Here is a 12,985-nt window from a genome sequence, read left to right as displayed (position 1 = left end):
GCCCTCCGTGTGTGAAGCGGGAGCTTTAGCCACCAGGCCACCGGTGGCAGTTCTTGATGAACACGGAGTTCCACGAGTCTGGCCCTGGGGCAGAGTGCATGGGCATGTCATTTATCGCCTGTTCGAAGTCATTTGGCGTCAGGATAACATCGAATAGGCTTGTGTTAACCAAATTCTGTGGCTCTCTCATAAAAAAATCATTTTGATCTTCGACTCTCAGTCTGGTTAGCGGCTTGCTAAAAACTGAGTCATACTGGGACTTGAGTAGCTCACTCATTTCCTTGCTGTCATCTGTGTAGGACCCATCTTGTTTAAGTAGGGGCCCAATACTGGACGCTGTTCTCGACTTTGATTTGGCATAGGAGAAGAAATACTTTGGGTTTCTTTCGATTTCATTTATGGCTTTTAGTTCTTCCCGCGATTCCTGACTCCTATAAGATTCCTTTAGCTTAAGTTCGATGCTTGCTATTTCTCTGACCGGTGTCTCCCTACGCATTTCAGATATATTGACCTCTTTTAGCCGCTCTGTTATTCTTTTCCGTCGCCTGTCTCTTTCTATTTTACATCTACTCCTTTTTCTTAGAGGAATAAGCCTTGTGCATACATCGAGTGCCACCAAGTTAATCTGTTCTAGGCATAAGTGGCCCGGTGGCCTGGTGGCTAAAGCTCCCGCTTCACACACGGAGGGCCCGGGTTCGATTCCCGGCGGGTGGAAACATTTCGACACGTTTCCTTACACCTATTGTCCTGTTCACCTAGCAGCAAATAGGTACCTGGGTGTTAGTCGACTGGTGTGGGTCGCATCCTGGGGGACAAGATTAAGGACCCCAATGGAAATAAGTTAGACAGTCCTCGATGACGCACTGACTTTCTTGGGTTATCCTGGGTGGCTAACCCTCCGGGGTTAAAAATCCTAACGAAATTTTATCTTATCTTATCTTAAGTTGGGGTCTGTGTTGCTTAGTATATCTTCCCAGCTTATATCGGTTAGGACTTGGTTTACTTGGTCCCACTTTATGTTTTTGTTATTGAAGTTGAATTTGGTGAATGTTCCCTCGTGACTAATCTCCATTATGTCGGTCTGGGGCTCCGCGCATACATGTCTGAACCTCAGTTATGTTGTGATCTGAGTATATTGTTTTTGATATGGTGACATTTCTTATCAGATCATCATTGTTAGTGAAGATGTGGTCTAGTATATTCTCCAGTCTAGTAGGCTCTATTATTTGCTGGTTTAAATTGAATTTTGTGCAGAGATTTAAAAGCTCGTGTGAGTGTGAGTTTTCATCAGAGCTGCCTCCTGGTGTTATTACTGCAACAATATTATTTTCTATATTCCTCCATTTTAGGTGCCTTAAGTTGAAATCCCCCAGGAGCAAGATGTTGGGTGCAGGAGCTGGCAGATTTTCCAGACAGTGGTCAATTTTTAACAGCTGTTCCTGGAATTGCTGGGATGTTGCATCCAGAGGCTTGTAGACTACCTTAATGACTAGGTTTTGGTTCTCGACCTTTACTGCTATAAGTTCCACTACATCATTTGAGGCATTAAGCAGTTCTGTGCAAACAAGTGACTCTGCAATAATAATAATAATAATAATAATAATAATAATAATAATAATAATAATAACAATAATAATAATAATAATAATAATAATAATAATAATAATAATAATATTATTATTATTATTATTATTATTATTATTATTATTATTATTATGGTTATTATTATTATTATTATTATTATTATTATTATTATTATTATTATTATTATTATTATTATTATTATTATTATGGTTATTATTATTATTATTATTATTATTATTATTATTATTATTATTATTATTATTATTATTATTATTATCATTATCATCCTAATTATTATTATTATTATTATTACATACACTAAACCCGTTTGGGTCATAAAACAAATGAATATATATTTTGCAATGAATTGAAATGTAAACAAGTATAACTGCGAGATACTTACCTAAACGCAATCCACTGTACTGCTTTTTGTCTGATATGTACATATACATATGTAACCAAAATTAAAAAAAAGAAACGTATTGCGTGACACTTATACACACTGGTATAAGTAATATATAAGAAATTAAAGTATGGAGTGGAAGAGGAAGTGTGTAGGTGGTGGTGCAGCAGCAGCAGACGCCGCTGTGTGGTGGTGGTGCTGGTGGTGGTGGTGATGTGAACACCAAGATGCAACCGTTTGGTGGCTATATCTTCATTGGCTTCATTTTGACTGTAGCTGCTGCTCTGAACACTGTTCTCAATGTGGATGAGATCAATTCCATCCACTATGCTATAGACATCTTGAACAAACCTGTAGTGAGAGACCAGGTAATACTGCCGCACCTTACTATGTTACTATTATTATTGTATTTAAAATATGTCGGCATTTTATTTTTCAGAACAATATACGAGATAAAACTTGAACCTTTATAACCGTGTTTGTGATTTTAAAATATTACTCTAGTGGAAATTGAAGGGCCCCAATGGAAATAAGTCAGTGTGTCTGACTTTTTTGGGTTATCTCAGGTTCTCTACACATATGCTGCTGTGTATGATAATTCTATGTAACTGTATTTGTGTATACCTGAATAAACTTACTTACTTACTAATGCAGTGTGAACCCCAGTGGAAATGTCACATTTTTTAATTTAGGTTAATATGCGTATCACATATGATTTTCTTTCATAATAATCGTCTTTTCTCTGAAGACATTTCAACGTAAGATAAAACAAAGATAAAACTTTATTTTTAGGTTTTCAGTATTGCCCGTATGGGCTTACTGCTTTGAATGTAATAATGATCTTGATTAGACTGCAGCATCATTAAACAGTTTCACATGCAATGGAAATGTAGAGATAAATATTACAGTTACTACTCTGAGTTACCAATAGATTACCTAAGATATAAATATGCAGAATGAATGTTGATCAAAGGACCCCAGTGGAAATAAGTTACTCTGTCTGACTTTTTTTGGGTTATCCTAGATTCTCTACACATACGCTGCTATGTTTGGTAATCTATATACCTATTTGTGTATACCTGAATAAACTTATTTATTTACTTACCTCGTAGATATTCCCAAATCGACCCCAAGAGGTAGGTTCTTTGATGCTGGTGAGGGGATCTTGATTTAAGAAATTTAACTTTGTTTTATTTCCCCCTTTATGGATTGATCCTAGTTGCCTCCCATTCTGAACTCCAGTATGACCCCTATAGTGAATATCAAAATAGTATACAATACTGACAAGTAAGACACACGGACAACATCTTTATTCCGAAACGTTTCGCCTACACAGCAGGCTTCTTCAGTCGAGTACAGAAAGTAGGCAGGAGCAGTAGAGATGTGAAGTCAATGTAATTAGTCCATCACTTGAACATGTAGATTTGAGGTTGTCAGTCCCTCAGCCTGGGGAAGAATTCTGTTTCATAGTCTGAAACTATGTGAAGAACAAGTGACTGTGAAGACTTATATACTGTCTGCAGGAGAGGTGTAGAGTGGTAGAAGAAAGAATGTAATCACTGAGAGGATTTGAGAGGGAGAAGGACATGTCCTCTCAGTGATTACATTCTTTCTTCTACTACTTTACACCTCTCCTGCAGACAGTATACAAGTCTCCACTCTGATGCTTGTTCTTCACAGTGTTTCAGACGATGAAACAGAATTCTTCTCCAGGCTGAGGGAGTGACAACTTCAAATTGACATCTTCAAGGGTGATGGACTGATTACATTGTCTTCACATCTTTACTGCTCCTGCCAATTTTCTGTACTTGACTTTACTTGGAATAAAGATGCCTAAATGTTGCCTGTGTCTTACCATCATGACCCCAATAGGTTTACATTTCCTTCTAAATATCATAATAATAATCCTAAGTTGATCAGTTGGAAGTTACCAATATTTTTGTATTTGCGAAGAGTTTTCCTATATTTAAATTTAGTAAAACTATTGGCATATACTCCAATCAAGTACAGTGGTACCTCAGGATACAAACAGCTCAAAACTCAAACAATTATGCAAGTGTATTTATGTAAGTGCTTTTGTAAGTGTATTTTTGAGCCTGAAATGGATTAATCTAATTTACATTATTCCTTATGGGAACAAATTTGTTTGGTATTGGCACTCGAACAGCCTTCTGGAATGAGTTAAGTTCGTGTCCTGAGGTACCACTGTACCTTGATTCTGGTGAAAGCCTCTTGGTCTGTATTAATACAATACAATACAATTCTTTATTTCAAAATTACCATACATAAAAAAAAATACAGTAATCTGAAGGCCCACAGGATACACAACATTTCATGCAAAACTTAATTTAGTCCTAGAATCTTCATAGTTTTATTTTCATTTTTTAAGGGAACTGGAACTTTGTTGCAACATAGCCTGGCTGTGAAAAAACTTGCAATAATTGAAGCTGTTTGCAGGAAAACATGCAATAGAGGCATTGGAAAATCAAAGCATGTGAAATAGGACGTTTGTGAATTTAAGGGGTTTGACTGTATCAAAATATGTAAAAGTGTTACTTAATGGTTCTTTTTGAATAGGACTGCTTTTATTTTGCTGGTTGACATTTTATGGAGTGCCTCATTGTTACTGGTGGGAGATGGTTAATTCTATATCTTTCTTAAGTCAACTTCTAGCTATATTTTTTCAATCATTTGAAATAGCTGATTGAAAAAAAATCTTCTATTAACTAAGAATATATCCATTGCTTTTTTATAATGGTAATAGCATTTCAGTAGCAGTTACCACTTTATACTGTATATCTACAGTTTTTATTTTAACATTGAATATTGTATATAGTGCCTGTACAGTGTATACACTCTGCAGGAGGTGTGAAGAAGTTACAGTTTGGAGGGTCAGCTGAAATGTGATGTTGGTGCCCCAGTGTTCAGCCTCACTGTTCAGTGAGCTGTTACTGAGACTAAGGGTTCACAATCTAATTAAATTCTTTATGAATGAGACCCAAAATTTGGTCATCTCAAAAATCTCTCATATTACCCTAACACCACAAGACTTTGAAAAGGCACCATGCATTCTGTCCTAGGCCCAGACCCACGGAACTCCTTGTTCATCAAGAACTGCAAGAAGCCCTTCACGTGCTTTCAGCATTCTTTGGAGAGGGAGCATGGACACAGGTCATCCCGCACTTGCTAAAAACAACAGACATAGCCCCACTCTACAGAGGTCGCAGTAAAGCAATTCCAAAGAACTACACACCGATAGCGCTAACATCCAGTATCATAAAAATCTTTGAAAGGGTTCTAAGCAAGATCGCCAACCACCTAGATACCCATCACTTACACAACCCAGGGCAACACGGGTTTAGAGCAGCCCACTCCTGCCTGTCCCAGCTACTGGACCACTATGACAAGGCCCTGGATGCTGTAGAGGATAAGATGCAGATGTAGTATACACAGAGTGCAAAAGCCTTCAACAAGTGTGACCACGCTGTAATAGCGCACAAAATACGTGATAAAGGAATAACAGGAAAAGTTGGTAGATGGATCTGTAACTTCCTGACAAATAGAGCACAAAGAGTAATAGTAAACAGAGTCAAGTCCGAGGCAGCCACGGTGAAAAGCTCTGTTCCACAGGGCACAGTACTCGCTCCCATCCTATTCCTCATCTTCATATCTGACATTGACAGAGATGTAAACCATAGTTCCGTGTCTTCCTTTGCGGATGACACCCGAATTGCTGTGACAGTGACCTCCATCAAAGACACTGCAAGACTCTAAGCGGACATCAGATCTTCAAATAGGCCACTCGAAACAATATTAAGTTCAGTGAAGAGAAAGTTCAACTACTCAAGTATGGAAAACTTGAGGAAATTGAAACTGTATCAGGGTATACAACAAATTCTAACCATACAATAGAGCAAAAAAGTAATGTGAAGGACCTGGGAGTGATAATGTCAGAGGATCTCTCCTTCAAAGACCACAACAATGTATCTACTGCATCTACTAGGAAAATGATAGGATGGATAATGAGAACCTTCAAAACTAATGATGCCAAGCCCATGAAGATTCTCTTCAAATCACTTGTTCTCTCTGTGCTGGAATCCTGCTGTACACTAACTGCCCCCTTCAAGGCAGGCAAAATTGCTGACCTGGAGAGAGTACAAAAAACTTTCACGGCACACACAAGTACAATAAGGCACCTAAATTACTGGGAACGGTTTGAAGTCCTTTTGTTTGTATTCCCTGGAATGCAGGTGAGAGAGATGCATGATAATATACACTTGGAAAATCCTAGAAGGATTAGTACTAAACTTGAACATGAAAATCACTCCCTATGAAAGCAAAAGACTTGGCAGGAGATGCAACATTTCCCGAATGAAAAGCAGGGGTGCCACGAGTACACTGAGAGACAACACATTGAGTGTCAGGGGCCCAAGACTGTTCAACTGCCTCCCAGCATACATAAAGGGGATTACTAATATACTCCTGGCCATCTTCAAGAAGGCACTGGACAGGCACCTAAAGCCAATACCTGACCAGCCAGGCTGTGGTTCGTATGTCAGTTTTCATGTGGCCAGCAGTAACAGCCTGGTTGATCAGACCCTGACCCACCATGAGGCATGGTCTCAGACGGAGCCGTGGGGGCGTTGACCCCTGGAACCCTCTCCAGGTATGGCAAGGCTGATTGAATGAGTGACAGTGAAAGTGTTTTCCTTTTTTGTCAGGTCACCCTACCCTGGTGGGAGACAACTGGAGTGTTAAAAGTGCTGTATTATGCTTATACTATGTGAGAATTTTGTGTAACAGACAAATTAATTTGTAAGAATAAAATATGCCTTTCTCTGTCATTCTCTGTATCTAAGACCTTGTGCTAGTAAAATTTTATTAATACATATGTAATTTTTGTTTCTCATGAAACATGAGGCTCACACTCTTTTTAGTATATTAATACATTAATTCCCAAAGTTTATACTCTTCACAACTTTCAGGTGTGAGGAAATTGCATTTCAAAAATAAGACTCAGTTTAAGCATGTGTCATTTATTTTTTTGTTTCCTAAGTCTAAACACAATAAAAAAAAAGTTCAGATATAAAGTATGTACGTATTATTGTCATATCAGCTTTCATAGCATTTCTCTTTTTTTTTAAAGGTATGGGATGGAGAGGTAATGACTGTTATGAACAAACATGGGCAGGAATATATATGTTCTTTGCCAAGTGTTGCTCCTTTAGATTCTGACTTCAAGCCAGATGACGACATACTTGATCAGCTAGTGGATATCTCAGGTGAGTTTTTGGCGAACAATTATTTTAATATCTTAATGATGTACACCTACCATCCGACTTACGACTGAGTTCGGTTCCGAGAAACTGGTCGTAAGTCGAAATGGACGTAAGTCGAACTTTACTACTGAATATCAACATCACACTTTTGTAATGACTTTATTTTATTGTTTTATTTTGGTATTTCATATTTTACTTTACTTTTTATGTTGTTAATACTGTATTTTATACTGTAAGGTTTAGGATAAACACTGTGTACAACACAAATAGTTGTTTATTTCCCAGAAATTTGGCAAAAAAAACACGGCCGTAAGCCGAGTGGTCGTAAGTCGAGCAGGTTGTAAGTCAGATGGTAGGTGTATATGTTGCTGTGGATTTGTCTTATGTTAGATGATGACTGATAAAGTTACTATTTGCTGTAAATTATTGTACAGTTTGGTCTTAGAGATTATTTAAAATTTATCTTTATACAATAACCACAATCATTATATATATGTATGTCATTTTACATAAGAGTTTCTAATTTCAGTTCTTTTGAAACCCATGGAAACAGCACCATGTCTTATTAAAACTGTTGACTGGTGGACATATGAGTTTTGTTATGGCTCAGTAATCAAGCAGTACCATTTAGAAGGTAAGTAGGGCTCTGTATAATAGTCCTTGAAGTTGGTATGTGTTTTAAGGTAAATGTATATAATAGTACTATGGTTGCTGTGCAAGTATCAGCCAGCATTATTACCAGCTGGCACTACATCCACACACATGGATGTAGTACCAACTGCTGTGTCCATGGCTAGTGTAGCATTATTAGTCACACTGTTAGACATAATGCTAAACTAGTACATGTTGTCTAAGAATGATTAGAGGTTTAATTATTTGGTTTTAAAAGAAAGTACAATAACTTGTATGCGGGTCAAAATATGATAGCTGACCTTGATTCAGAAATTGAATTTTACCACATTGAAAATGTTTTGTTATTGACCATTAGTCATTTGTTTAATTGTTTAATATGTTTGGTAGCCTCGTGTGTGTGCCATTCATTTGCTGTGTAATAAAAAGCCATATGCATTTAGTTGGACGTTTATGTTAAACAGAATTTGTCCATTTTCCTTTTACCAAATAATTTGGTTTTGTAACATTAATTTTTTAAATTAAGGTTTAGTAAAGTATGCTGTAAAGTACTTACATTAATTAATGGAATTTCTGACTGAAGCTTTAAATTTTTCAGACAATAAAGCCTCTGGGCCTATAATTATTTTGGGCAAATACGAATCTGAATATAACTGGAAAAATAGCTCCGAGACAAAGAATCGTCTGCAGAGGTTTCATAGTCAGTTTTATGTGAATGGGACAAAATGTGACCTCACAGGAGTGCCCAGACGCACAGAAGTTCGTGTAAGTTTCATTTGTAATATGTTTTAACTAATAAATGGTAAAATAAGCATGCACATGACATTCCTGAAGTAGATGCTAAGGTGTTGTACATTCCCTTCATTGCCATGGAGGCAAAGAAGGGAATGTACAAGAGTATAGTGGTACCAACACTCTTATATAGGTGGAAAGCACGGTTTGTAAATGCTGCAGCAAGAAGGAAGCTGGGGGCAGTGGAGATGTTGTGTCTAAGGGCAGTGTGTGGTCTAAATATTATGCAGAGAATTTGTAGTGTGGATACTAGGAGGAGGTATAGAGTTACAAAAAGTATCATTCATAGGGCTGAAGAGGGGTTGTTGAGGTGGTCTGGTCATTTAGAGAGGATGGAGCAAAGTAGGATGACATGGAGGGTGTATAACTCTGTAGTGGAGGGGAGGAGGGGTAGGGGTCATCATAGGAAAGGATGGAGGGAGGGGGTAAAAGAGGTTTTGTGTGCAAGGGGCTTGGACATGCAACAATTATTTGTGAGCATGTCAAGATTGGAATGAATGGAAATGAATGGTTTTTGGGACCTGACAAGCTGTTGGAATGTGAGCAGGGAAAAATTTTATGAAGGGATTCAAGGAAATCGGCTAGCCGGACACGAGTCCTGTACTTTACAGGAGGGGTTTCGGATATTGGCTGTTTGGAGTGATATCTAACCTTTTGTATCTGAGTGTTTCTGCAAAGACAGTGATTGTGTGAATGATGGCAAAAGTGTTTTTTTTTCTTTTTTGGGTCACCCTGCATTGGTGGGAGATGGCCAAGGTGTTAAAAAAAAATTAAAAACTTAGTGGTAATAGTAAATTTTTTCTTTTTTTATTATGGTGCCTTCAGAAATGTAACCCCCACAGATAATTAGGGCTCACTGTAGATATATTTATACCATGCACTCCCATTGTATATGAAGACAAGTACAGTATACAGTATATTAAATATAAATTACCATATTTTCTAAACATTTTTTGGTATCTTTCTACAGTTTCATTGCGAAGATGGAGTTGGGGATTATATTCAGAGAGTAGATGAACCAGAGTCTTGCCGTTATGTAGTCACTGTGGCGACTACTCGAGTTTGCCACCATCCATACCTGCGGCTTCAAACAGTACGAACACCACACACCATTACCTGTGCTCCATCTCTCACACAGGAGCAGTACCACAGATATCTCACCTATCAGGACAGTATGTTTTATTTAATTTGGTATGGATATAGCCAGTAGTAAAAACAGTGTGCAGTACTATACCAATCACCATAATGTAGGTCACTTTATTACCAAAGACTTAATTAACCCTTTGCAGCATCTGCCTCTCCCAGTTAGCTCCTATTGTGTTTTTTTTTTTTTGTTTTTTAACATGTCGGCTGTCTCCCACTTAGGCAGGGTGACTCAAAAGAAAGAAACACTTTCACCATTATTCAACTCTTTTACCATCATTCACACATAATCACTGTCCTTGCAGAGGTACCCAGATATGGCAGTTTAGATGTCGCTCCAAACAGCAAATATCCCAAACCCTTCCTTTAAAGTGCAGGCATTGCACTTCCCACATCCAGGACTCAAGTCCGCCTAACCGGTTTCCCTAAATCAATTCACAAAATATTACCCTGCTCACACTCCAGCAGCTTGTCAGGGCCCAAAAACCATTTGTCTCCATTCACTCCTATCTAACACACTAACACGTGCCTGCTGCACGTCCAAGCCCCTTGCATACAAAACTGCTTTTACCCCCTCCCTCCATCCTTTCCTAAGTAAGTAAGTTTATTCAGGTATACACAAATACGGTTACATAGATTATCATACATAGCAGCATACGTATAAAGTACCTAGGATAACTCAAAAAAGTCAGACAGAGTGACTTATTTCCATTGGGGCCCTTTTACATTTTTTTTTTCAACAAACCGGCCATATCCTACCAAGGCAGGGTGGCCCAAAAAGAAAAACGAAAGTTTCTCTCCAAATTTAGTAATTTGTACAGGAAAAGGGGTTACTAGCCCCTTGCTCCCGGCATTTTAGTCGCCTCTTACGACATGCATGGCTTACGGAGGAAGAATTCTGTACCACTTCCCCATGAAAATAAGAGGAAATAAACAAGAACAAGAACTTTAAAAAAAAAAAAAGAAAGAAAACCCAGAGGGGTGTGTGTATATATGCTTGTATATGCATGTGTAGTGTGACCTAAGTGTAAGTAGAAGTAGCAAGATGTACCTGAAATCTTGCTTGTTTATGGGACAGAAAAAAAGATGACAGCAATCCTACCATCATGTAAAACAAGTGCATATGGTGGTACCTCGAGTTTCAAACAGCTCCCAACTCAAACAATTTTGTAAGTGTATTTTTGTAGGTGCTTTTGTAAGTGCATTTTTGGGGGTCTGAAACGGACTAATCTAATTTACATTATTCTTTATGGGAGCAAATTCGTTTGGTATCAGCCTTCTGGAACAAATTAAGTCCGTAACTCGAGGTACCGCTTGGCAGGACGGTAGTACCTCCCTGGGTGATTGCTGTCTACCAACCTACTACCTGCCTTTTTTTACATATCCTCCCAAATTCCTTCAACAGCCTTTGCCACTTCCCAAAAAAGAACTGTTATCAGCAAAGACTAAATATAATAACTTCACACACTTCTTTCCAACCCTAGCATTCACTTCCTTTGCAACCACATCTAAAAATATGTTAACCATTGTGACATCATGCATCTCTAAGGCCTACTCATACTACAAAATAGTCCTCCTTTCTTGTAACCTGAGTTTCATAAAAACTTTCCTGCTTTTAGTGACTTGCTAGCTATTCCATATGAGTAAGACATGTGCAGCAGTTGGTTAACATTTCACCTACACAGTAGGCTTTAGTTGAATACAGGGAAGACAGCAGAAGCAGTGGAGGTGTAAAGATGATGTGATCAGTTAATTAATCTGGAAATGCTAGTTTTGAAGTGGTCAGTCCCCTCAGCCTGTGAGGGGACTTGGACATCTAACCAGCATGTGCGAGCGGGTCACCTTAACCTGGTGAGACGGAATGTGTATTAAAAAATAAGTAAATAAAAAGGAACTGGAAAACAGTTTCTCAGATATTGGGCATAAGTAGGTTCACCACATCCAGAGAAATAGCTTTCAATGATAATGGAAGTAGGTTCATTCTCAAGACTCATTTAGAGTTTTTAATGTATTTTAAAATATTTCAAATAATGTTTATTTTATCTACACAGAAAAGGTTAAAGAAGAGCAGAACATGAAAGAAAAATGGTTGAAACAAAATGCAGAAATTCTTAAGGAAGCATCTTCTGAGGAAAGTCAGTCAATTCTTCAGCCAATCTCGACTGACTCTGATGATGTTGACGATGATGACGAACTCAAAATGAACATAAAAATTTTCCGGCTCTCTCCTCTCAAAAAACAAAAACCTCAGCAGTCAACAGAAGTTAAAGAGGGTGTCATGGAAGTAGAAACTCAAATAACGCTTGAAGAAAGTGGTGAGTTTTTTTATGTCATGGAGTACTTTTCATATGTTATTGTTTATTTCCTCATATCTCCGTGGGGAAGTGGAACAGAATTCTTCCTTCGTAAGCCATGCATGTCGTAAGAGGCGACTAAAATGCCGGGAGCAAGGGGGTAGTAACCCCTTCTGTATACATTGCTAAAGTCAAAAAGAGGAACTAATGTTTTTCTTTTTGGGCCACCCTGCTTCAGTGGGATACAGCTGGTTTGTTGAAAGAAGAATACAAGTAGCTGGATTATAATTTGGAGGGCAATTTCAACCTTGTCACTTAGCCAGAGGTAAATAGTCAGTCACTGTATCATATTTTAGGTGAGAATTCTCTCCATAGCATTTGTAGGTAAGAATTTCTATATGCTTTCCATGTCATTCTACTGTGATCCATTCTCTCTAAATGACCAAACCACCTCAACAACCCCTCTTCTGCCCTCTGACTAATACTTTTATTAACTCCACACCTTCTCCTAATTTCCACACTCCGAATTTTCTGCATAATATTTACACCACACATTGCCCTTAAACAGGACATCTCCGCTGCCTCCAACCGTCTCCTCGCTGCTGCATTTACCACCCAAGCTTCACACCCATATAAGAGTGTTGGTACTACTATACTTTCATACATTCCCTTCTTTGCCTCCATAGATAACGTTTTTTGACTCCACATATACCTCAACGCACCACTCACCTTTTTTCCCTCATCAATTCTATGATTAACCTCATCCTTCATAAATCCATCCGCCGACACGTCAACTCCCAAGTATCTGAAAACATTCACTTCTTCCATACTCCTCCTCCCCAATTTGATATCCAATTTTT

General features: G+C 38.1%; 1 protein-coding gene across 3 annotated transcripts in view; it reads left to right on the top strand.

The window, feature by feature from the left end:
• Positions 1–2,140: 2,140 nt before the first annotated feature.
• Positions 2,141–12,985, top strand: part of LOC128689058 (protein OS-9) — a 162,888-nt gene continuing 152,043 nt past the window's right edge. Inside the window, exons 1-6 of one of the 3 annotated variants that reach the window (XM_070087108.1) lie at positions 2,142–2,355; positions 7,134–7,269; positions 7,796–7,900; positions 8,495–8,661; positions 9,659–9,860; positions 11,883–12,146. In XM_070087108.1, coding sequence (XP_069943209.1) covers positions 2,215–2,355; positions 7,134–7,269; positions 7,796–7,900; positions 8,495–8,661; positions 9,659–9,860; positions 11,883–12,146 — 1,015 coding nt within the window. In that variant the 5' untranslated portion in view covers positions 2,142–2,214. Of the gene's footprint in view, positions 2,356–7,133; positions 7,270–7,795; positions 7,901–8,494; positions 8,662–9,658; positions 9,861–11,882; positions 12,147–12,985 lie in introns of all 3 variants that reach the window. The other 2 variants (XM_070087109.1, XM_070087110.1) reach the window with 2 other exon arrangements.

The sequence above is a fragment of the Cherax quadricarinatus genome, chromosome 21, assembly GCF_038502225.1.
Source record: "Cherax quadricarinatus isolate ZL_2023a chromosome 21, ASM3850222v1, whole genome shotgun sequence".
Taxonomy (NCBI): domain Eukaryota; kingdom Metazoa; phylum Arthropoda; class Malacostraca; order Decapoda; family Parastacidae; genus Cherax; species Cherax quadricarinatus.
Note: the sequence above shows the minus strand (reverse complement) of the source record. Positions and strands in the feature narration are given on the sequence as shown.